The sequence below is a fragment of the Chiloscyllium plagiosum genome, chromosome 7, assembly GCF_004010195.1.
Source record: "Chiloscyllium plagiosum isolate BGI_BamShark_2017 chromosome 7, ASM401019v2, whole genome shotgun sequence".
Taxonomy (NCBI): Eukaryota; Metazoa; Chordata; class Chondrichthyes; order Orectolobiformes; family Hemiscylliidae; genus Chiloscyllium; species Chiloscyllium plagiosum.
In genome coordinates, this window is record NC_057716.1 from 18484987 (window position 1) to 18511815 (window position 26829).

The 26829-nt window shown below is 40.0% G+C and overlaps 1 protein-coding gene and 1 long non-coding RNA gene across 5 annotated transcripts in view; one reads left to right on the top strand and one right to left on the bottom strand.

Annotated features, from left to right (window-relative positions):
- The window catches only part of LOC122551366 (basic leucine zipper and W2 domain-containing protein 1), a 29352-nt gene extending 10668 nt beyond the window's left edge, over positions 1–18684 (bottom strand). The window contains exons 1-8 of one of the 2 annotated variants that reach the window (XM_043693126.1): positions 18559–18684; positions 10158–10231; positions 9419–9595; positions 8243–8337; positions 5964–6029; positions 5600–5735; positions 5154–5263; positions 3304–3474 (exon numbers count right to left, since the gene is read on the bottom strand). In XM_043693126.1, the coding sequence (XP_043549061.1) occupies positions 3304–3474; positions 5154–5263; positions 5600–5735; positions 5964–6029; positions 8243–8337; positions 9419–9595; positions 10158–10221 (819 nt within the window). In that variant the 5' untranslated portion in view covers positions 10222–10231; positions 18559–18684. Of the gene's footprint in view, positions 1–3303; positions 3475–5153; positions 5264–5599; positions 5736–5963; positions 6030–8242; positions 8338–9418; positions 9596–10157; positions 10232–18286; positions 18420–18558 lie in introns of those variants that run through there. The other variant, XM_043693125.1, reaches the window with a different exon arrangement.
- LOC122551367 lies at positions 18375–26738 on the top strand. Of its 3 annotated transcripts, XR_006312085.1 has the most exons (6): positions 18375–18466; positions 18551–18748; positions 18973–19109; positions 20454–21267; positions 22299–22775; positions 24396–26738. It is a non-coding gene; the product is annotated as an uncharacterized LOC122551367 (long non-coding RNA). The 3 variants fall into 3 exon arrangements; XR_006312084.1 differs by lacking the exon at positions 20454–21267; XR_006312086.1 differs by lacking the exon at positions 20454–21267 and having other exon boundaries at positions 22299–22489.
- The last annotated feature ends 91 nt before the right edge of the window (positions 26739–26829 follow it).

A 26829-nucleotide genomic window follows, 5' to 3' on the forward strand; every position in this document is an offset into this window, starting at 1 on the left:
ACAAGGGATGAACTCAGATTTCTCCAGTTTCCTCATTCCCCTCCCCCCACCTTGTCTCAGTCCCAAACCTTGAACTCAGCACCACCTTCCTAACCTGCAATCTTCTTCCTGACCTCTCCGCCCCCACCCCACTCTGGCCTATCACCCTCACCTTAACCTCCTTCCACCTATCGCATTTCCAACGCCCCTCCCTCAAGTCCCTCCTCCCTACTTTTTATTTTCGCCTGCTTGGCACTCTTCCCGCCCATTCCTGAAGGGCTCATGCCCGAAACATCGATTCTCCTGCTCCTTGGATGCTGCCTGACCTGCTGCGCTTTTCCAGCAACACATTTTCAGATGCTGTCGAGGACCAGGATAAAACTGTGGAAAACGTCAGCAGAAATTTTCAGACTTCAGTCAAACTCTAGCCAAAAGTGATTTTATTTGTAAAATATCTAGAATTTATATCCAGTGTTTGTACACATTTTATCGATTGAATGAAATAAAAACTCTGTAAACATGTTTTACGTAATTATGTTTCTGAACAAAACCAGTTATCCGAACAAAATCCTCTCTGCCCATCTTGTTCAAATAATCGAGGTTGTTCTGTATATATTGGAACCAAGGTACATGTCAGGAAAAAAAGTTTGGTATTTCCAAAAAAAAAGTCAAACTTATCATGGAAACATTTACTTGTTTCTACAAGTCTTGAAGTTGTCATTTTAAAGAGATATAATATACAATTTAAACTAAATCTTGCAGAGTTCCTCCCGTTATGCTAGAAACACTGCACTACAATGGCATCACTCCCCCTCAGCTGAGCTCCCAGAGCCAGTGATAATGAAACACGATTCAGTAAATTGAACAAGCCACACACAATTCCTGACTGGCTCCAGCTGGTCAGTGTCAATAATTTATACTTTTTCTGCCATGAAGTTCTCAGTGAGAGGGATAAGGCAAAGCTAAAAATTCTGTATAAGCACTTTCCAAGCAAAATACAAGAGCCCAGGAACCAGTGTTGTTCTCAGAAATTGTTCAACGTTTGAGGAAAGATATCATGGAAATTAGAATAACCACAGTCTCTGCTCAGGATCAGCTTCAATATTCAGAATATGCAGTTACTAAGTAATGTTATGAAGCCAAAATTAGAGGATTATAAATGGTTTAAAAAATGTTAAACAGAAACCGAACAATCTTGGAACACCATTTAATTTTCAAATGGGATACTGATACAACTAGAATGAAACTTTGGAATTCAGCATTTTCTGAGCCTACTGATAACTGGATACATGTTGCAATTGACAACTAATCAAACTTAGTCAAATTAAAAATCAATGTGCCAATCATGCTTTTCGCTGTGGAAAAACAAAGTGTTATGCATCTATTTTGCAGACACAAACAACATGCAGTAAAAATATGTTGGAAATAGGCCATGTCTTAGAATTTATACATACTTCAATCTTGATCAACATGCTGGCAGCTGTACATGTATCAGAGAATCATACAGTGCAGTAGAGGCTCTTCAGCCAGCGAGTCTGCACAAACAAAATTATTCAATCTACACTAGTTCCAGTTTCCAGCACTTGGCCAGTCTTGAATATTTCAAATGCTCATCCAAGTACTTTTAAAAAAGTCGGAGTTTCCTGCCTTAACTATCATCTCAGGTAAAAATAATGACTGCAGATGCTGGAAACCAGATTCTGGATTAGTGGTGCTGGAAGAGCACAGCAGTTCAGGCAGCATCCAAGGAGCAGTGAAATCAACGTTTCGGGCAAAAGCCCTTCATCAGGAATAAAGACAGAGAGCCTGAAGTGTGGAGAGATAAGCTAGAGGAGGGTGGGGGTGGGGAGAAAGTAGGCTAGAGGAGGGTATCAGCTCAGGCACTGTGTTTTACATTGCCACCATCTTCTGGGTGAAAATTGACACTAACCGTCCTGCTATCCACCTATGCCCTTTTATTATTGACCCTTCAACTGAGGGAAATATTTCTCAAGTTTAGATGATGGGAGGAATGATACAATCATGTAAAATAATGAACATTTTAGACACAGTTGACAGCAAAACAATGTCACTCAGTGTTTGTTGACATTATTCAGTTAGATTCATGCAATTTTCAGGACTCTGGAATATTATCAAACAGTTATACATATATTGCAATTTGGCTCAACAAGGGAATGGTGGTTGTGTAGCTGACCAACTTGGAGAGCATATACTGCATAGAATACGTTGTCCAGAGAAAACAAGGATTTCTCTGATCTCTAGTTGTTACTCTCAGGCTAAATTCACTGAGCTCTCTCAAAAGGAAGGTGTTCAAAATTAATCACCAGATGTATAAACGTCATATGCATTTATTACATCACAAACAAAAAATAAAACAGTTGCATGCATGTAAACATTTGTAATTGCTTTTAAGTTATCCCTTGTACGAAAAGCACATCCTTCAGATGAGGCCATAAACAGGGACATTAATCTGAGACAACATGGTCAAAAATCAAAGAGACCTAGAAATGAGGAATAGCAAATACAGGAACAATATAATTGATTTCCCTCAATTATCCTCCATGAGTTACACTAGACTTTAAAAGTTGCAAGTCATGAAAGCAAGAGAAAAAGCAAACCTCAAGCAACCATGACAATCACCTGAAATCCAAAGCAAACTCAACGATGAATTAACTCGTCTAGAAACTAAGGACCTTTATATTTTAAAACTCAAAATCAACTTTCTATTACATAGGACCAAAGGAATATTATAGGAACAAGCAGATGCAATTTCTAATACAGTAGCGCCTCGACATACGAACGACCCCGTTCACAAACGGGATTGTACGTAAAATTTTGCTTCAACGTACGTACAAAATTCAAGGTACGAATGAAGGTATGAACGCAAAAAGCCCGTGTGCGACCACGTGGTTTCATTGTTCTGCTTTGCTACGCGCTTGTTGAACGCAAAAGCTCTCGGGCCCCGCGTGATCTCATTCGTTTTTGGCACGTGCGCTGTGAACAGCCATCCAAGCATTCTTACACTATCTGAATGACGGGAAAAATTGATTCAGTTCGCAAACTTTTCGGATCGCGAACCGGGTCCTGGAACGGATTAAGTTCCTAAGTCGAGGCGCTACTGTAATGGAATTTTTTTTGCATATTAAGTCAGTATCTGTTTGAATTCAAGTGCCACAAAGATTTGGACAAAAACTAAACTTAAACCACAAACCTAGAGTCAACACCAACAGCAGCAATTTCATTTAAACTAACATGCCTTCAAATTTCAGTTTCTGGTTCTTCAACAAAGCCCAAAGCAAGAGAAGGTTAACATCATTCGATTACCTCTTTGAGGGGATCACCACGGGCCATTTGGTCTTGGAGTTCCTTCTGCAGCTCCTTCCGTGCACCAAGAGATTGCTGGCTACGGACAAAGTCCGCAAGTTCCTTCAGCCCTGCATCAGTAAAGTACTTAACGAAATGATCATAACTCTGTTTATTAGCTGGGAACAATTCCTGAAAAAGATTTAGAAGGCTTACCACATGATTTATGATGAATATTCTTTCACAACATATTTAGAATAAATCTACATACTGTGAATGTTGGGAATTTGGCTAGGTTTATGCCAATGAATAGTTACAACAAAGAAGGAAGCTATTTAATCAATCTTATCTGTGCTTGTTTACAGAGAGGAATAATTCATTTACTGCCTTCTGTGCCCTTGCATGTTCTTCCTTTTTAGATAATAATCCAACTTGAATGCTTTAACTGAACCTGCCTCCCTTCAGTACATCCATTTCAGATCTTAATGACTCGCCTTAGAGAAAAGCTTTCCTAATTTCTCCATTGCTCCTTTGCAAATTCCTTTTAATATGTCCCTTCTGGTTGTAAATCCTTCCACCGACGAGAATTATTTCTTTCCATCTGCTCTGTCTAGACCCATTAGTTTGAATACCTCCAAATTTCCCCTCAGGAGAACAGTCCCAACTTCTACAATATATCCACATAACGGAAGGCACCCCCATCCCTGAAATGATTCCTGTGAATACAAATCAATAATGTTTAACTTAAAATATGAGAAACTGTGAGAACTCCAATCTCAAAAGGATAAGAAAAGTGAGGGAGAAAGCAAAATAATGTCAGAAGGGCCAGATACTATAAAGAGAATTATGAAAAAGAAGAGCTGCATTTTAAAGCAATAGGCAGTATCCCTTGAGGGTAACACCACACACAACCTAAACAATGAAGTCAACACAAGTGTGCTGAAACACCCTAGATGGTACAAATTTGGGTCTCTGAAGATAACAAAAGGACAAAGGAAAAACAAAAATTCTATCCCATGGAGACTGTACCAAGTCAAATAATGATTATGTAGTAGGAACGAAAATCAGAAGTTCAGAGCAATAGGCACTGACTGAAGCAATGTTGAAGTTTATCAACATTCAAAAACAAAATGCAGTGAAATTATTGAAAGCCAATGAAGTGGCAAATATCAACATTTTCCAATAATCTCAAAAAGGTAGAAAGTCTCACGCAGAAAATCACTGGAACATAGAAGAATATTTGGCCCTCGATGTTGCGCCGATCCAAGCCCACCTAACCTACACTAGCCCATTATCCTCCATATGCCTATCCAATGCCCACTTAAATGCCCATAAAGAGGGAGAGTCCACCACTGCCACTGGCAGGGCATTCCATGAATTCACGACTCGCTGAGTAAAGAACCTACCCCTAACATCTGTCCTATACCTACCACCCCTTAATTTAAAGCTATGCCCCCTCGTAATAGCTGACTCCATACGTGGAAAAAGGTTCTCACGGTCAACCAGATCTAAACCCCTAATCATCTTGTACACCTCTATCAAGTCACCCCTAAACCTTCTTTTCTCCAATGAAAACAACCCCAAGTGCCTCAGCCTTTCCTCATACGATCTTCCTACCATACCAGGCAACATCCTGGTAAACCTCCTCTGCACCCGTTCCAGTGCCTCCACATCCTTCCTATAATATGGCGACCAAAACTGCACACAATACTCCAGATGCGGCCGCACCAGAGTCTTATACAACATTCATCATTCCCAGTTGGAAAATCTGATCAGTCTATAATGGCATGTCATGCAATCCAAATTAAATATAAAAACATCCAAATTCTGAACAGTCCATTTTAAATGACTCAATTTTTAAAAATACTCACTAGTAATCTATTGTCCATGTTGACCTTTCGAAGACTCCCAGCCACTGCATTTATGTCCTTTTCAGATATCCAAGATTTAAATAGTTTGACAGCAAATGCTGCAGAAACACCTGAAATAAAAAATAGAGAAAAGCTGAGAATGATCCAGTTCATTTAGTATTAATGCAACTACATGTGCAATGGAACCATTCTCAACACAAACCATCCACAACCACCGTAGGAGTCAACCACATTACTGTTGATCTAGAGTCAGATGTACCCAAACCAAGAAAGGATGGCAGATTCTTTCATGAAAGGATGTTATCGGAAATGAATTGTTGCACAACAAACGTTGAAAATAAAAGAGACATCATGATTGACATGGGAATTAGTGGGTCATAGATCCAATGACTGCCTTATACCCCAAGGATTTACGAACAAAGCACATGAATCAATCTCAACTTTACCTTCTTTGACCAAGTTTTCATTGAAGAGGCTGCTCAGAATAGAGGATGATAAAGTTCCATTTCCTAACAAAATCCCAGTCAACATGGCTAGCTTGGTTCGTTCAGACTCCGTAAAACCCTTCAAGAACAGCAGCAGCTGAAACAAGTCAGTGGTTAAATGTTAATCTCTGATGAATACATTTGGAGAACGGATGCAATATCATAGTATAAATAGCATTTAAACTTGTCTAAAAAGGATATCAGATATTGCAGTCAGCTGGTTTAGTTTTTATTTCTAAGATTGAATAATTAAATGCAAAACTCCAATACAATAATAAGTTTTGAACTATTATAAAGTCTCTTACACCCTTTCATAGATTCAAACCTTTTTTATTTCCTCTTCAAATCCTCTCTCCAGGTATTTGTAACGCCTGATCAGCTTATTAAACACCTGAAATGCAAAATTTTAAGTCACTAAAGTTATTTAAGCAAGTGGCTGAAAGCTACAGCAAACATTACCAGAATACAGTAAGAAGAATTTGTAACAATTCATCCTTCGGTTGACATCATTATACATTATTCTAAAACCACAATGAAGATTCAGCCATTATGAAATATAAGTAGTCTCACACAGGATAAACAAGTTTACCAATTGAGGAATACACCCAATCAAGGCAATATTTCTGCAGGTCAAAGAACTGTTGTTTTCTCAAACTGTTGGCTTTAGAACTAAAAATATTGGTTTCAGAACTCAAACGATTCATGTTCATATTACCTATGTAAAACACCAGCTTAGCAATTTCAGAGTGGATGTCATATAACAGACCAAAATCACCCAGTTTTCCATAACTACCATCACAACCTCTAAAATCAATGCCCACCATTAAAAATAGATTACGAAGTGCCTTCTTATTACAAGAGTTACATACAATGAATGAGACTCTGACATTTGCTCCGATAGTGAAGTACACTAACCCTTCAATCTTGAGTGGTCCTACATTTTATAGAAAGGAATAAAAGCATTCTTTTCAATGATGCTTTACTTTAGAATGGCTGTAAGTTTTATGTTTGAAGTAATCTGAGAAAGTGCATCATTTGACGAAAAACCAATTATTGTCCAGATAAGAGGTCCAAGACTATAAAGAAATTTGCCTGTTGGTACTGCATGAACGTCCCTACTGCTGAACTCCCAACAGCCGTTAATATTGACATTACCAAAAATATAGCTATTGTACCCTGATAAGAATTTATTGGAAACAGTATTTTTGATATTCAGCTACCCAATTCAGACACAGTAATAAGATTAACTCTGTGGAGCTCAAATATGCAAGACAGATCATTTATAACATCAGCTGAAAATCTTTTCTGCACCTCCTTTCTAAGAGGAGATTGGCTGGAGTACTACATTTTGTACCATTAGAAATTGATACTTGAACTTTATTCCAACAAATATGCAAAATGCTGAAGTGATGCAAGATTGTGTGTGACTGAATGCAAGCCAAAAGGAATTTGTTATCTTAATATATGTAGCATGCAATCTGGTGGTACCAAGGGGGTAAGGAAAAAAAGTTTATTTTCATATTTAAAGTGGAACACACAAATGACCAAGTAACCGAATGAAGCAGAGAAATGGTACAACTCAAAGTAAGGTACCTTATATTCTTGGACAGTATAAATGCAAAACATTTAACTCACTTTCCAGGTCATTACTCGAGCATCAGGCCAATAAAATAACACAAAGCCTCAGTAACAATTTACAACTATGCTCTGACAAGTTTAAAAATTGGAGACTAAGAGAAAAAAATCTTGCAGATTTAATTTTCTACCTTCACGAAAAGAACAAACATATCATACAACTTTTATTAAGATAAGTCCATTAACATGTAAAATGTCTTAAGACACTTCACAACAACACTTCACAAATTTGACACCGAGCCACAAGAGGAGGGCAGATCAGAGGTTGGCATTAAGGAACATCTTAAAAAGGAAGAGAAGAGGAGAGGTTTGGAAAAGAATTCCATAGTTTACAGTGTTGGCAACTGTATATGCATCTGGCAATGGTGGAGTGATTAAATTAGGATGCTCAAAAAGACAAATGTTGGAGGAGTGAGAGTTGTACAGGTGAATGTAGTTAGAGACAGGGAGGATGTGACCATGGAGCAGTTGTTTTTTCCAAAATAAATGGAGCACTAAGAATGGGAATTCAAAAATCAAGGTGCTAGAAGCCAACATGGACCTGTGAACATGGGTTAATGAGGTTTGCATTGACGCTTGGTTAGATTATTGGACCTCAAGTTTACAGAAGGTAGAATGTGGGAAGCCAGGCAGCTAACCCAGAGGACACTATAAAGTCCAGATGTAACAAATGCATGGATCAAAGTTTCAGCAGTAACAAAGTTGAGGCATGGACTGAGTGATGCGACATTATAAAGGTGATCTTAGTGATGTCACGATTATTCAGTTGGACATTCATCTGAGTATCAAACACGTTATCGTAGCAGTTAAAAATCTGATTGTATGATAGTTCTAGAGAAGGCCAGAATCAGTGGCTAGAATAGAGACAATAGCTTCAAAGAAGCAAGCACTCCCAGCTAGTAAGATCCATAAATAGTGAACTTTGCATTTCTCCAACAGTAGGGGAAATGTAAAGGCAATAAAACTTGCCTGAGCATATGCACGTATGGTCTCTAGGTTTTCTTGAGCAGCAAACACACAGACATCGGTACGGGTCACGTTATCAGCAAGGGTACCACCTGGAGCTATAAAGTACAAGGAAATCAAGATTTAAAGGTGAATGGCAAAAGTACTAACAAGCATGAGGAAATTTAAGCCACAAGTGGTTAAGACCTGAATGCCTGACTCATGGAGGAGGCTCAATCTAAGTTTTGAACGGGAATAGGATGGTTTACAGGTGTTACATGTATAAGACCGGACAAGCCAAGTTGGTCACGTAAAGACTTGGCTTGGGCATTACTCTTCTGTGCTTAAAGCCTACTATTCTATTGAATTAATTGACTATCATACAAGATGTCACAAACAAATTGGGAGTGTCCAACTGAGACCACAAAAATAGATTTCTTTGCTTTATACCAATCTGCAACCAGGCAAGTACACAGCAGGATTCAAGTAAGGGCAGTGAAAAGAGATAACAGGGCCCTTATAATAAAAGCCAAGTTAATCTACAAATAATTGGGGTGGGAGCAAGGAAAGTGCAGGCAGTGGAGAGGGAGGGCTGGGTGAATATAGGAAGCAAGGGGCAAAAGAGGAGAAAGAAAGAGCAAACAGAAATTCCCTCAATTTCTGTTTGGGAAAAAACAAGAGCAAGATATATAGAAAAGGACTCTTGACGTGTGGCTCGTGCGTCAAATCTGTCTCTTCTGATCCCTTTAATCTTTCAAGTAATGTTGTTCCACAAATTATTTGGCTTAAGTTCAGACAGCAGAGGTTTCACAGAATTAGCCATTATTAGTTCCAAATTCAAGGACATTGAAAAAGAGCGTGGTACCTAAATTTGAATAGATGGGAAAAACAACTTCATGCAAATGGAATCACTACGTATGCAATATATTTATGTAGAACAGAGTTGAAATATATGTCTTACACAAACTTGCATTCAAACTCCAGCCAATTAAACTATTAAGTTCAGAATCCAAGCTAAATAGTGTTCAACAAAAACATGGACCTCCTGCAGGCAAGGTTCTAACTCAGTTTACCATGACAGTACAGTTTCTTTTCCCAGCTGAAGCATCACTTTCCTAGAAGCATAGAAAGCCATCCTTCAACAGTTAAAAATGGGCAATGCAGATTCAAAGGCCTGTAACACTGAAATAGAGCTCTTACCCAGCATCCCACCGGCCACCAGGATATCAAATAAGGTTTCAGCATAGCGACGGTAATCGAGCTTTGCTCCCGAAGAGTCAAGAAACTTTGCTACAGCCTCCAGATCACTGCCATTTTCATTCAAACCTTGGATAATAGAATCTTGGAACTGAGTAGGCTCAAACTTCTCTTTTTCATCTACAGAGAAATTAATTGTCAGCATGGCAAATACAGGAACATACATTTATTAGTTATTTTCCAGAAGTCAAATTGCAGCTACTTGGCATTATTTACAGGCATACAATGTTACAGCAACAGTAAAAAGTGGCAGTAGAGAGGCAAGATGTGAGCCATGGCTTTTACAGTGCCTCAACTGGTGAACGCACTAAATTCAAATATAATTGTCACTTGTGCTATAGCATAAGAGACAATGCCACAAACAGAGTCCCACATTATTCAGAAACAAAAATTTAACATTACAGCTGTTATTTTATTCTGAATACCATGTGACTGCATGTCACCATCTCTCAACACAAACTAAAACTTCAGCATAAAGGGAAGTAGAACAGGTTCATCTAAACTATATTTTCCCCAGCTGAAAATAGGTTTATAGTCTATGCCTTTCACTTAATGATAAAAGAATAAGCAATTAACACCAAAACACCACAGACATTCATTTAATGCTAAATTCATATACAGTTAAGCTGAGGACCCACAATTTTCAAATTAGTATTTGATACATGTTAGTTGAGTAACATACCTCTTTTCCTAGTTTTAAAACGCTGGCCAGTTAGCGTTGGCTTCTGCTGCTTTGGATTATTCATAAAAGACACTCTACCAAGAAAGTGAGAATAAAAGAATTAAGTCTTCATTACACAAAATTTAATTTTGCTCAGCAAAGAAGCAATACATGTTACAGCCTTAAACATGGAAACTCAACTAAAATCATATCAAAACCATTTCAGTAAAAGCTCAATAAAATATTGAGACAGAGAGTAACATAAAATAATTAATAAGAAGAAAATCTATGATAAAAGTACCAGTTGTGACTTTTCCCATGCTTTATTCGCAAAATATAATGATAGTGGATTATTTGACTAATTGATCTTTACCATTTAGCCTGCTAGAAATCCAAGAATGAAGAAAATACAAGTGATGAAGTTTTTTAAACCAGTCACATTTTCATGCTACATTTATCGCATCATGTCTTAAATTGGCCTTGTACTTCATCCTAAAATGTCATTTCATTAAATTTATCTAATGTCTAGAATGGCAAATGCTTTAGAATTTGAACATTGTCTTCCAAAGACAAGTGTGGTTCACAAGACTGACAAAAATATTCATAAATATTACAAAAGTAAATGTTTAAAAACCTATGGGAAAACATCACTACCAATGGAGTGAGAAGTCACTCTTACTATAGCTGTTATAATGGTCTTTAAGGCCAAGTGCCAGGTATGGACCACAATGTCAGTAACAGGGCTCTGTTGAGGCCACACCTGAATCCACTACTTCTGGAATGTAAAAATGTAATGCAATTTGAGTGAAATAAGTTACATAAGTTCTGAATTTGAAACTTGGGGTTAATGTGCAGCAATAGGCCTGTGCAGAAATATTTTCAACAAATAGTTTTTTAAAAAGTGTGAAATTAAAAACTAAAGAAGATTAAACAATTTATGCAGAATCTGAAAGGGGAAATTATCAATCAAAGAGTAGGTAAATGATAAGACAATATTCAAATCAATAAAAAGTAGGAAATGGTAAATTAAATGGTAGACCAAAGAACAGATCCAAAGCAAGACGATCTTGGTATACAAGTTTATAGCCCCCAGAAGATGAAGTCCCAGGTAGACAGGATAGTGAAGGTGGCGCTGGTATGATTGTCTTTATTGGTCAATGTTTTGGCAGGTCATGTTGCAATTGTACAGGACATGGGTTAGGCCACTTTTGGAATACTGTATTCAATTCTTGTCTCCCTGCTATTGATGGATGTTGTGAAATTTGAACGGCTTCAGAAAAGATTTACGAGGATGTTGCCAGGGTTGGAGGTAGAGGGAGAGGCTGAATAGGCTGGGGCTAATTTCCCTGGAGTGTCAGAGACTGAGGGATGACCTTATAGAGGTTTATAAAATCATGAAGGGCATGGATAGGATAAATAGACAAGGACTTTTCCCTGCGATGAGGGAGTCCAAAACTAGAGGACATAAGTTTAAAGTGAAAGGGGAAAGATTTAAGGGAACCCAACGGGCAACTTTTTCACACAGAAGGTAATGCATGGATGGAATCGGCTGCCAGAGGAAGTGGTGGAGGCTAGTACTGAGATGTTAAAGGGTTAATTAGTTTTGCTGACAAGAATTTGGATGTCCCAAGGGTGTGCTTTACTGTTTTGCAGGTAGGATGTGACAATCTAATTATACTCTGTAAATGCTACTGCTTTAAGAAATAACCTAATCACATGGTTTTTGGGTGGCATGTGACTACAGGAGTGTGGCAGGGGGTTGTGTCTTGTGTGCATGACTGACTACGATGTAAAACTCTAAATAAAAGGAGGATGGCTTCGCAAGCCCCGCAAAGAGTGTTAAGGGTTCCTCCAAAAGCTTGTACTTGCTTAATGAATTTTGGCAGTTCACAGAAGTTGGCGTATTGCAGTTGCATCAAGTGTGTAAGAATCTCAAGAAAAAGAACCTAACAGTACAGTTACAACATTTAAAAGGCATCTGGATGGGTATACGAATACGAAAGATTTAAGACGGGTATGCACCAAATGGGACTAGATTGATTTAGGGTACCTGGTTGGCATGGACATGTTGGACCGAAGGGTCTGTTTCTATTCTGTACAGCTCTATGACTCTTAAGTGCGTTCCTGGGGAAAAAAAAATGCTACCTTGTCTGTGCTGTAAGAGCAACAGCTTTGGGGGCTGGTGTGCAGTTCTGGAATTATCATTGTGATGGGATTAATTTGCAATACATTTACTGTACTTAAACCCAAAATAGCCATTAGTTGATCAGGATGCTGACAATCTTCCAGCATATCTCTTTCAATAAAACTCATTCTAATTCTTCCCATTTCCATGAGAATATTTGCAAGTATTTATCCAATAATCTTGCGAAGACTACAGAGTTCATTTTATTTCAATAAAGCTGATTATTTAGTCATGATTTGGAGATGCCAGTGTTGGACTAGGGTGTACAAAGTTAAAAATCACAACACCAGGTTATAGTCCAACAGGTTTAATTGGAAGCACTAGCTTTTGGAGTGCCGTTCCTTCATCAGGTGGACAACCACCTGATGAAGGAGCGGTGCTCCGAAAGCTAGTGCTTCCAATTAAACCTGTTGGACTATAACCTGGTGTTGGATTATTTTGTCAATATTGTCAATGTTAGTGGGTGTCTGTTATGAGTAATTGGCTTCCCCATTTTAAAGCAGTAACTACACTTGACAGATACCTCATTGGCTACAAAGTACTTTGGTATTTGCTGTGGTGGCACTCTCTCTTTCAACAATATGGAGAATAATTCCCATGCATTTCTTTTAGTTTATTCATTCACATTATGAATAAAATGCTGGCTAAGCCAGGATTTATTGCCCAAAGGGCACTCAAGAATCATACACATTTGTGGGTCTGGAGTAATGTGTATGCCAGACAAGGAAAGGATGGCAGTTTCCCTACATAAAAAAAAGGTCATTAGTGAACCAGATGGAGTTTTCTGACAAGCAACAATGGATTCATGGTTATCATTAGACAAAATGCCACCAACTACCATGCTGGGATTTAAACCTAGAATACAACCTGCGTTTCTGGATTAACAGTCCAGCAAAAATACTACACTGCTTCCCCTAGCTGCCTTTTAAAAATTTAAACAACCCAATTTCCAAAACGTTTCTGGCCTATCAAAAGAGAATTTATTATAGGAGACTGCAAAATGCATTAAAATGTTTCTTACATCACATCTGGCTCTTTTGCCAATCACCCTAAATCGAGGTCCTCAATATCAAACCCTTCAGCCACTGGAAATAATTCCCTCATGCAATTCAAAATCTTGCCCATCTAGCTCTAAGGAGAGCATCCAGCTGTTGCTGTCCACATGACTTCAATCCCTCAGCCCCAAAGCATTCTAGCACATCTTTTCTATATTCTCTTCAAAGCCTTCAATTTTTTTTTAGAAAAATGTATGGTGTCCAGATGCGAACGGAAACCTCCAGCTGGGGCTAGTTAGCCTCTTTTTCAAAAATTTTAAAATTAATTTAGTATAAAAGCTTCCTCAATTTTGTACTTTTGAGCCACCATGTATTTAGTTTCCAGGATGCCATGTTTATTAACAGTTTTCTAAAGCTGTTCTGTTTAAGTTGACTGTCAACCTTTTTGGTACTTCCTTTGTATGCAATAGCCCTCTTATTTTCCACAATTTTGGCTAAGTCTGCTATCTTGGTCAATGCCAATGCAAACCATTCATCTGGTATCTCTGCCATGCCTCAAGCTTGCACCAACAAATCTTTAAATCAATCCCACTGCTCCTTCGATAACCCCTTCTCTTAATATTCATAGAAAATTTGAATTAACTATATTGGAAGTACTGTACTCAAGATGATCATTGCCTGTCATTTTGTCCTTCCCATCTTTCTCCAATTCTGTATTCAGATTCAGTTTTGTCATACAAAGCTGATCTTGCACCCTCTTTTCTTGCTTGATCCAATTCTTAAATCCTTCAAGGCAAAAATATCAATATTGGATTTATGTCGCCTAATCAAATATCAATGACCTCAATCCATTTCATTAGAGTACTGTGGAATACAATGAAGAGTCACATAAGGATCTATTTGGTCAGATGAGCTAAAGTTCAGCCGTAGGAGGTAGGAGCAAAGCAAGATGAGAGAAAGGTTTAGGGAGCAAATTTGAAGGCATGATTGGCAATGAAGCAATCAAAAAAGGAAGTCTGCTATCTTGGTCAATGCCAATGCAAGCCCAGATATCCATAAGGGTGGTTAGAGGATGCAGCACAATGTTACTGAGGGATTTGAAAACCAGGATGCAAATTTAAAAACAGGAATTACTTGAACTGGAAGAATGCAGGTCAGCAAACATTTTAAAACATTTTCTTGATTCGACCAAGAGTAAACTGAGAATCTTGCACTTCCAGTTCGAGTGCAAACGTCAATGGAGCAATTTAACTCCAAGTAGTTTAACAAAGATTTCATGTAAATTGGCTGAAAATTACTACTCCCATTGATTTTGTATAGACAAACCTTCTTCAACACTGGAGCAAGATCCATCAATTCCCTACTTAGAGTAGACGGAGTACCTTCACCAAATGGACTGCAGAGACTCAATGCAACAACTCATCACCTTAACAAAAGTGACATGGAAAAGGCAATAATTGCTTGTAACACTCACTACAATAACAAATTGAGTTAAAACTAATCCCTGGGCAACTTTGCCAAAGTCTGATGCTAATTGACATAATTCTGCACACAAAAATCTCCAAAATTGTAGGTATTGGCAAAAACAAAATTTAGATTATAAACCCATTTCACTGGCACATCAGTGGCAAATGTAGCTCAAATTTTTATTTAAAAAAGACAGCTTTCCTTGTCTGCAGAGTCAGAATAAAATGAGTAGACCATTCAGTCCTTGAGCCTGTTTTGCATTTAACAAGATCATACCGGACCTGAAATCAAATTCAAATGACTACAGTTGATTCCATAGTTGCCATCTGTGACTAAGCAGAAGCATATCAGATTTATAATGCTAAACATCACACAACACTGGGTTTGGGCCAACAGGTTTATTTGGAAGCATTAGCTTTCTGAGCAGTGCTTCCAAATAAACCTATTGGACCATAACCTGGTGTTGTCTGATTTTTAACTTTGTCCACCCCAGTCCAACACCAGCACCTCCAAGTCAGATTTATAATGAAATGATTTTGCATCCTTGGTTACAATTATAAGGCTTAAGATTATATTTGGGGGGTTGTAGTTTCACAATACCTCTTCTAAAATCTGAACATGAAGTTTAGTTCTCTTAAAAGCTCCAGGTCTGCTTTTTCAGAGAAATTGCACTTCTCTTCTCTCCTGAATGACTTGGCTCCAATTCTAAAGCAAAGCCCTCTGTTCTTGACTCCCAGTGGTGCAGAGGGAAAAAAACATCCAAATTTCTGTTAAAGCCCCGAAAAACTCAAATCATTCTTTCACCTTGCATTTTGCATAAACTAAACAAATCCAACATTTGCAGTCTTGGTAGCACTCTGGTGAATCTACACTGTACTTCTTGCAGAAATATTTCCCAAGATTTAGCAAGAACTGTACACAGTACTCTCAGCCTGGGCTATACAGCCACAGCAAAATCTTGTATTTCAGCATCCCACTTACAAAAAGTTTGGTTGTTTACCTCAGCCGATATTTGGATGGAGAGACTGACTGCCAATAGCAATGGACCAAATAACTAGCTGAGGTTACCAAGGAGGTCCCAACTTCTCACCCACATCCATTACTCTCAGATTAAACTTACCACCAGTCATTTCTCTAGTGAGAAAGCAGCCCTATGGTCTTCTGGAATCTTACTTTATAAAGGCTAACATTAATGGCACTGTTGTGGTGAAGTGCTGGTGTCCCTACCCCATATCCACCTTGCTCCAGAGGTGAGCAATAGCATCTGAACAAATTATTTAGAAAATAGGTAAATGTTTTAAAATTAAAAAACAGCTAACACTTCATGCTCTTTGATTTTTAATATATCTAACTATTGTATTTTAGTGAATTACTTACACAGACCTTCACTGGGTAGCATGCCAGAAATTAAACCCCACTACTCCCAAGGTCATCACAAAAGTTAAGTATTATATGAAACCATGCAACGCCCCATCCCACCACCATTTTAGATCTCAGCTGACAGAAAGGAAGAACAGGTTCTTATATTTAACACAAATAGATTCTAGCTACAAGTAATTAATTATGAACCATCAATACAACTCAATGAATTAAAACTAACTCCTCTGGCGAACAGACAAATCCATTGGGGTCATGGTCAGAGGCAAAAATACAGGGAAGGCAATTCAAGGGTCCCTGTCCACTAGCTGCACTGAAATTATGCCGTCCACCCTCAACCTTTTACTGACATCTATTGGTAATACCATCTTCCACCATCAACATCCTGGGAGCAACCCAACACTTAATCAAAGCAACTACATAAATACCGTGATTACAAGAGAAAGTCAGAAACTGGGAATTCTGCAGCAAGTAACTTTACTTCCAACTTCCAAAGTTTGACCAAAAACAAAGCAGTGATCAGTGGTATGAAGAAATATTCTCCACTTGTCTGAATGACTATCTCCAACAAACACTCAAGAAACTTAATACCAAAGACAAGTCTTCTTACTTCACAGAGCTAAAAACAATGACTGCAGATGCTGGAAACCAGATTCTGGATCAGTGGTGCTGGAAGAGCAAAGCAATTCAGGCAACATCTTTTTACTTCACACCCTGTTCTCTAAAATGTATTCACTCACTCAACTAAACAACAAACTGTGGATACTGGAGATCTGAAACATGCAAAACAAAAAGCTGGAGAAACCCTAATGGGCCATAGGACTTGAAACATTAACTGTTTTCGATCCACTGATCAGGCCAGACCTACTGACTTTTTTCCATCTCAATCTCTCCAAAACTGGCAGATTGTAACTGAATTGTTACTATCGACAAGATGCACTGCGATAAGAGAAATCGGATGCTTTGTTTTGAGGTTAAAGCAGATAGTGCTCGCAATAAAGAGCTTCAAAAAGTCGAAAATTAACTCAAGTACAAATGCAGCTGCTAAATTGATATTTTACATAATGCTAATATTCCCAAGGAGGTGGGTGTGTTGCATTATTATGATGACAATTGTGTACAGCTTAATATCAAAATGCTTCAAATCTAGATAACCATCTACAAATGAGAGGCATACTGTTCAGCCATAACCACATTGAATGGCAGAGCAGACTCGAGAGGTCAAGCGACTGACTCCTGCTCCTATTTCGTGTTTCTATCTTCCGATAGTCCAACAGATTAAAGTCAGAGATTTTCACAGCACGGTAATGACCCTTCCGCCAATCATATCCGCGCCAGTCACCAAACGTTTTACCATTCTAATCCCATTTCCATGACTTGGCCGTGCGATATAAAATAAGTGTATAAGATGCTCCAAGACAGTGCATTTCACAATTCCCGCTGACTTCTGCTCCAGCAAGTTCGAGATCCTCTCCCCTTCAATGCCCAGTAACCAGCCACCTCCACAAATTTGGAGATTTTTTGTAAAGAAAGCAAGTACTGTATTCAGACAGAAAATATGGTTGCAAACATAAGCGCGAGTACTGGTTTAACACTCCTCAGCGACCACTCCACCCTCTATCGACTGGAAATGAAACAGGAGCAGCCAGTGAATCATTTAAATGACACCGCACCAGCGCAATGCTGATCACACCCAACGAAATCAAGAAAACCTCCCTTGATTTAGTGCAATACCCGCCAGCAGTTGGGCGAAAAGGAGGCTTATAGGAATTAAATCAACAATAATGGGGTGAAAAGGAAGGACGAGCGCGTGAAATAAACAGGACCCAAGATCATCCTCGATGGTGTTGAGGACCTGGCCTAGGCCTGTTGAGAAGCACGTGGCCATCATTTATTTTCGGTCTATCTATATGCAAGTGAATAGTGTGGGGTGGGTGGGTGTACTGAAGGGACGGGAGCGGGAGGGAAAAAAAAGGGCCCGTCAGCCATTTTGTTCGAGTCGGCATGAAGAGGGTAGTGTCATATACAGACGGGGGTGGGGAACACTCGGCGGTCGCGGCCTTTCCGCAGGCTCGCCCGGAGGATTCTCCCCCTCCCCCAAGCCACGTCCCGTGCTCCTCTCTTACTCATCCATCCCTCACGCGCTCCGGCTCCATCGGAACAAAGCGACCGCCCATTCCGAGGCGCGAGGGTCTTCCAACCGCCGCCTGGCGCGAGGACCGAATGGGGCATCCATTCCCGTCCTATTTCCCCACTCCACCTCAAATCACGGGCGACAGAAGAGGGCGCGCATCAGACCAAAACCGGTAAACGGCGTGGCGGTTTTTGTTCTCTCCTTTCAGTTTCCACATAGAATGATTATTCAGATTCCATTTTCTATTTTTACCCAGAGACTTACCGAGATAATTACTGCTGTGAAAGTCAGTGACACGCAAAGAGATTTGATCTAACGTTCAAATGCTGTCCGGCAGGAAGAATCTAAACTGACTGCGCATGCACCGTGTTTGTATCCTTTCCCCTGCCGCCCACCACAAGTTAGGACTATTCCACTCGTCTTACTGCACAAGCGTGGAGGGCCGCCTTTCATGGTACAATCCAACCGGGTTGCGCACCCCTCTCACATTGAGAGGGAAGTCTTAGAAAATCTATCGTTCGTAACTGTGGCTTGACTGGACTTCAAACCACACTACTGATTATATTTTATTGACAAGTTAAAATTAAATAACCATAATGATCTCTCCCAGCGACTGTTGTGAAAATTCTCTTCTCCTTGCCTTACATCACCCTTCACTACTAACCCTCTTTTGTTCAGACCTTTAGCTCCGTCCACGGGTGGGCGACGTCGGTAAGCGTAATTTGACTGTTGACGTAAAACGTGAAAACCCCCGGCTGGCTTCATGTGTCATCGGGGGGGGAGGGGAGTGTGATTGAACAATGTGCTGCAACATGGTGAGTGTCTTATGTGCATTGGTGGTTTTGCTCCGTAAACACCACAGGGTGGGTGAAACTGTTCAACAGGATTTGTCAAGGTTGGAAGGTTTGAGCTAAAGAGAGAGGCTGTTTTCCTTGGAGTGTTGGAGCTCTTATAGAGCTTTATAAAAGCATGAGGGGCATAGATAGGGTGAAAAGACAAGGTCTTTTCCCTGGGTTGGGGGCTCCAGAACTATAGGGTTTAGGGTGAAAGGGGAAAGATTTAAAAGGGACCTAAGGGGTAAATTTTTCGCAGCGGATGGTGTGTGTATGGTATGAGCTGCTAGAGGAAGTGGTGGAGGTTGGTACAATTACAACACTTTAAAAGGCATCTGGATGGGTATATGAATAGGAAGGGGTTAAGAGGGACATGGGTCAAGTGCTGTCAAATGAGACAAGGTTAATTTAGAATATCTGGTTGACATGGAAAATTGGACTGAAGGGTTTGTTTCTGTGCTGTGCAGCTCTACGACTCTGAGAGTGGATGATTTGGGTAGAAAACCTATAGCATGTTAATTGTGTAGATCAGTGTTTCTCAAACCCAGGTTTTTTTTTGTTTAATTGGGGAGGGAGGGGTGCATCCATCCTCAAGAAAAGTTGATGATTTGGAAATGTAGGTGTTGGACTGGGGTGTACTAAGTTAAAAATCATACAGCACCAGGTTATAGTCTGACAGGTTTAATTGGAAGCACTAGCTTTTGGAGTGCCACTCCTTCAAAACTTGGCAGACTGAATGTAACGAGGACAAGTGTGAGACTACATTTTGGTAGGAGGAATGGAGGAGCTGAATATTATTTAAATAGAGTAAGACTGCAGGAAGCTACAGAACAAATGGATTTAGGATTCTCCATCCATGAATTACAAAAGGTTCAGTGAGTAATTGGAACTGCAAATAGAATGTTGGCATTTTATTTAAAAGGAAATGAAGTATAAATGTGGGAGGTTTTGCTAAAACTATACAAGGCACTAATCAAATAACAGCTGGAATACTGATCAGTTTTCCATCCTCTTATCTAAGGCAACATGTGCTTGCATTGGACTTATTCTAAAAAAATGTAGTAACTTGACAAAAGGTGTGGAGGGACTGTCTAATGAAGTGATGTTGACTAGATTGTACTCTTTAGAATGTAGAACAATGAAAGGCAACCTTATTGAAACATACCAAGATTCTTAGAGGACTTGACAGGGTAGATGTGGAAAGGTTCTCTCTTGTGGGAGAATTTAGGGGCAGAGGGCATAATTTTAGAAAAAAGTGTTTCAAAATTAAGACCAAAATGAGGAATTTCTTCCAGGGTTGTGAATCTGTGGAATTCTTTGTCACAGGTCTGTTAAGGCAGGGTTATCGGCATATTCAGGGTTGTCCAAGACCCCAAACAATCGTTCCAAATCCAGCAGAGATTCACCTACACTTCTAACCTCGTCTACTGCATCTGGAGCTCCTGATGTGGTCTCCTCCACATTGGAGATACCGAGTGCAGACTCTGGGTCCAGTTCATGGAGCATCTCCACTTGGTACACTCCAATCAACATCACCTTCTGGTTGCCAGTTATTTGAACTCCTCCCACTCTATTGGTGATATGTCGATTCTGGGTCTCCTCCAATGTTAAAATGAGGCCACATGCAAACTGGAAGAACAATACCTTATACTGAGTCTCAGATCTTACAGCCTAACAGCCTCAACATAGATTTTGAAGCTGGTGAACTCTCCCAACTCTCACTCGTCCATGTCCAGCCCTCCCTCCCTCTCCTCCCCACCTCCTTGACCTGACTTAATCTGTCCATCTTCCTTCTCACCTATCCACTCTACCCTTCCCACTGACTAGTCACAATAACCCCCTACCTGTATCCACCTATCACCGTCCCACCTACCTCTCCTATATCCACCTATCACTATCCCATCTACCTTTTCCTCAACCCCCCCCCACTCTACTTCTGAGATCCCTTCCCTTATCCAGTCCTGATGAAGGGTCCTGACAGGAAAGGTTGCCTTTCCTGCTCCCTGTTTTATCAACTCTGAGGTGGACAGATCCTTGGACCATGTATAGCTGACTTCTCAAGTACCTGGAGACTTATAAAAACCAAAGAACTGCAGATGATGACAATCAAATGCAAAAAAAGGATTGCTGGAAAAGCTCAGTAAGTCTGGGAATATCTGTGGAGATAAATCATAGTTAACATTTTGGGTCCAGTGACCCTTCCTCAGAATTGATGGTAGCTAGGAAAATGTTTGTTTTTAATGCAGAAGATAGGATGGGGGCAGGGAGTAAGGAGTTTAGGGTGAGTGGAGTTAGGGCCTAAAAAGAGAGAGAGTCAATTGGTGAGACAAAGGAGTAGTTAATGATCCGACTGGGAGCATGCATAGCTATTAATGGGAACTGTTCGTGGCGAACAATGGGCTGTCTATAATAGTGGACTATGTGATAACAAGGCCTGGAGTATAGGGGTAGGAGTAAGGACATGCGAGAAGCCCAAGACCTCAAATTGTTGAACTTGATTTTGAGTCCAAAAGGCTGTAGAGTTCCCAAGCAGAAGGTGAGGTGCTGTTCTTCCAGGTTGCACTGAGCTTTGCTGGAACACTGCAGCAAGCTTGAGACAGATGTTGGTCGGGGAACAAGGAGGTGTGTTGAAGTGGTAGGCAACTGGAAGCTTGGTCTTTTAAGCAGACAGAACAAGTGTTCTGCGAAGCAGTCACCCAGTCTGTGCTTCCTTTCTCCAATATGGAGGAGACCGCATTGGGAGCAGCGAATGTAGCGCTACTTCACCGAGAAGATATGTTTTGGCCTGTGGATATTGAGGAAGGAGGAAGTAAGCAGACAGGTGTTATGCCATCTGTTGTCACCATGGGACTGTTTGGGGGTTGGTGGGCGGGTGGATGGATGTTGGAAGTGAAGGAGGAGTGGACCAGAGTGTCCTGGAGGGAACAGTACCTGTGGAAGACTGACAAGGGAGGGGAGGGGAATATGTGGCTGGAGGTGGTAGAAATGGTGATGAATGATCATTGGTACTCATACTCCCAGCCTGATCGTTATCTGCTCCTTTCTGTCTGACTGTTCTGTATCCCCTCCACCCAACCTATTTTCTGCATTTTAAAAACAAAACTCTAGCTACTATCTGTTCTGAGGAAGGGTTACTGGATCCAAAATGTTAACTCTGACTTCTCTCCACAGATGGTGCCAGACCTGGAGAGTTATCACCAGCACAGTGTTTGCAAAATTCTGCAAATTGTCTGGAGAGACATGCTAATATCATCAGCCTTTCCCAGGATGATATCCCCAGAATTGAGGCAGTTGCCACATATGACCAACTTGAATATGACACAGACTTGTGAAACAAGAGCTCTACTCCAAGCTACACAATGGTGAGCAATTGTTCGGATGGCAGAGAAAATGCTATGAGGACGCTTTGAAAGCCTCCCTGAACAAATTCATCATCCCCACTGATGTGGGAGTCATTTGCCATGGAATGTAAAAAGAGTGCGCAGATTCCAGAGCATCCGACACACCTGCCTCATAAGTTCATAAGAGATAGGAGCAGAATTAGGCCATTTGCCCCATTGAATCTGCTCTGCCATTCAATCATGGCTGATATGCTTCTCACCCCCAGCCACACCCTCCTGTTCCTGACCACTGGCTGAATTCAAGTTGGTAAGTCTAAATGGTGTGACTGGGGCTGAAAATGTGTTGCTGGAAAAGCGCAGCAGGTCAGGCAGCATCCAGGGAACAGGAGAATCGACGTTTTGGGCATAAGCCCTTCAGGAATCCAGCATCTGCAGACCTCACTTTCTCCCTAAATGGTGTGACTGTCTCCTGAAACACAGCATCCAAGTAACTCTCTCCCTCCCTGATGTGTTGCAACGTTCAAAACTCCAAATTCAGCTCATCAACTCTGAGCTGGAGTTCGACAAGCAACCAGCATTTTACTACAGGTGTGGTCACTGGGAACCACAGTAAGGTCCACCAGCTCCTACGTCATGCAGGACCAGCACATCACCTGACCTTTCATCCTTATTTAACTAGTTTTGAATTTAAAAAAAAAAATCAAACTTTTTATATCTCTGCTTATTATCTCAATGTGAATGAAAGTTATAACCAATAATTTAACAAAGATTCAATGTAAACACAGATTCAAAGTTAGCAGCTTTCCTATTACCCTTCCTATGACATCACTTTTCAGTTCCTCTTTAGTCAAAACACTCAATCAGAAACTCATATCTTCCCAGGCTGCCCTCCAGCTCGTTCCTGCTCAGCTCTGCTTCTGAAGTGAAGGCCGCAGATCCTTGAGATAAGTTCTGACGTCATTTACATTCCCAGGCCGCCCTCTGGCAAGCTCCTGCTCAGCTCTGCTCCTAAAGTCAAACCACCAAACATCACCTACTCCACCTGTGGTAGAGTCTGCAGGTTCAAAATTGCATTGTTACAGCCATTGTTAGGGTGGAAGCAAGTCAATGAACCACCTTCTGTGTTTGTAATTTTTAAAAAAGTTTGCATCTCATGTGTGTCTTAAATCTTTCTCTTCTCCCGTTGAAAATGTGCACCTTAGTCTTGAAAACCCCTTTTCTAGGAAAAAGACAACTACCATAACTATCTGTCCCCCTTTATTATTTTATAAACTTCGATAAGGTCTCCTCTCAATCTCCTACACTCCAGTAGAAAAAAAAATCCCAGCCTTTCTTTATAATTCAAACCTTCTATATCTGGCAACATCCAAATCTCTTCTGAACCCTCTCTACCTTAATAATATCCTTTCGCTAACCGAGCAACCAGAATTGGACACAGTATTTTGAAGATGCCTCCCCAATGTCCCGTACAACCTCAACATAACTTCCCAGCTGCTATACTCAAAAAGACGGAGCAATGAATGCAAGTGTGCCAAATGCCCTTTTGGACCACCCTGTCTATGTGGTGGATGTGAGTACAATGTTTAAAAGACATTTAGGTAAGTACATGATTGGGAAAGGTTTGGTGGGATATGGGCCAAGAACAGGCAGGTGGGACTAGTCTAGTTTGAGATTATGTTTGGCATGGACTGGTTGGACTGAAGGGTCTGTTTGTGTTGTATAACTCTAAAACCTTGAGGGACTGCCAAAGAAGAAGAACATATTAAATCAGGAGTGTGATTAAGGCTTATGGGGGGCAAGGCAGGAAAATGGAATTGAGGATTATCAGATCACCCATGAGCTCATTGAGTGGTGAAGCAGACTCAATAGATTGAGTGGTCTACTTCTGCTCCTATGTCTTATGACCTGAAATCTCATCTCTCTTCAGGAAACTCCTGCTGTAGCCCTTTTTGCTTTGTCTCCTCCATCAAAAGAAGACTACTGAGCTCTTCAAGCCTGTTCCACTGTTAAGTGCGATGGTGGCTGAACTATAACTCTTATCCCATCATCTTGTTGGTGAATAAAATATCAATCTGTTTTAAAATGAAAAGTCAATACAGCATCGATTTCCGAGCTTCTGTCACTTAATGTTTGAGCCATTGTATGATATGTAACTTCCCAGCTCCAGTCCAAAGTGTGTAGTGTTTGTTCAACTATTGAACATAGGTTGTGCCAGTGCTCTTTCCTGTTTCAAGTATTTATGCAATTTCCTTTTTTAAAAATATGCAAAATGGTCTCTACCCACTGCTTTTGGCTTTGAAGAGTCCTTTAGAATATAAAGGTTAGCTTGCTTTCTCTCCATGGAAGCTGCCTCACCTGTGATCTCCAGCTTTTTTTTTTGTTTTTCTTCTGGTACAGTCTTCCCTGCATTAAAAAGCAAGTTTTACATTAGAATAGCACCCTTAAAGGTCACCAAACATCTTAAAGCATTTAGAACCAACATTTTTCTGAAGTGTATTCACTATTATACTGTACTATTAAAAAACATAGCAAACAGCAAATTTCCACAAATATCATCATGATAATGACCAGATAATCTGTTCTTGTGTTGTTGATTATGGATAAGTATTCTTCAGAGCACCAATTCATTGAAGTAATATTGTGAGAACTTTTGCATCTTCCTGAGAGATAGTGAAGCCTGGATTATCATTATGCCTGAGAACTTACAACTCTTAACAGTACAGCACTCCTGAGGAACTGCACTGAAGTGTCAACTTTAATGTTAATGTTCATGGATCGCAGCTTCAATACACACCCTTCTTAGTCAGAACAGAGTATGCTATTTACTGAGCCAAAGCTGGCATTTTAAACAAAATGCTGCATAAAACATTTTTCCTAATCTTGTCCCTATAGTAAATTGGTGACTTCTTCACTGAATTCCCTAACCAGAGGAAGTAGTGTTTCCCTATCAATATTTCAAAAAATTGATAGTTTGAAAAACTGAATCACCTGTTCTAGCAGGAATGTTTTTCTAATTGTAAAAGTTAATGTAATGAAATAACATTCAGGCATGACTGCTAAGTGGAAAGTATCATGTGCATCACACAAGGGACAAATGATCACCATCTCCAACAAGACGGAATGTGTCCATCTCCCCTTGACATTCAGTGGTAATAAAAAAAATTGAATCCTCCTTAACATTCTGCATGTTCCCTTTGACCAACAATTCAACTAGACAGCCTGCATAAATACTAAGGATTCTGGATTAGAGTGTGCTGGAAAAGTACAGCAGTTTAGGCAGCAACCGAGCTTGCTGCCTGAACGGCTGTACTTTTCCAGCACCGCTCTAATCCAGAATCTGGTTTCAGCATCTGCAGTCATTGTTTTTACCTATAAATACCAAGGATACTAGCACAGATAAGAGGCTGGGAATTTTGGGGCTGAGTGTTTCATGCTCTGCCTGCTCAAAGCCTGATCACCATCTACAAGGCACAAATCGGGCATAGATGGAAAACCTGTTTGGTTGTGTGCAGCTCCTCGCTCACGAAGCTCAACACCATCAAGACAAATCAGTAACTTAATACATCCCATTTACCAAATTAAATATCTACTCCCTCCAATGCTAACTTTAGTGTATCCTATTTACAGATACACTGGATGAGCTTGTCGAAACTTAATCACCAGCACCTCCCAGAAAATGAATTCAGAAGGGACATGGGAATGCTATTACCTTCAAATTATACACCATTTCAACTTTGATACATAATATTTCTTAACTGTTGTTGGGTCACAGTCTTGGAACGTCTGATTTATAGTAGTGTGGGAATTATCTATCACATGACACTGCAGTTCAGGGACTGTCATGCCTTTTGTGTAATGGGTGCACAAAATTACACACTGACCACCAATTTACATAAATTAACATTGCTTCTTTGCTTGTGAATGCCATGTGACTATTCATAATGACTCCAAAATGTGACTTGGTTGAAACTTGTATTTGAATCCCATGGTGTCTATGTTCTTTCATACCTTTAATGTCTTTTCCCATTAAGCATATTATCCTTTTGCATTTTGTCTCTCAAAATATTTCACACATTAAACTGCAGATGCCATCAGCCTACCCATCCTGCTAATCTGTTTGTGTGTCATGAAGTAATTTGTAGTCCCCTCACTGTTTGTCATACATCCTACTTTTGAATCATTGGCACATTTAAAATGTGTACCTTATGCCAATGTCTAAATTAAATATGTAAAAATGTTTAACATATACAAATAAATAAAGTGAAACTAAGAATGACTTCTCAGCTACATCACTTCCTACTCTTCCCCAATCGAAGTGACACTGCTTTACAACATTTCTCTGTTCTCTGTCTGTTAGTCAA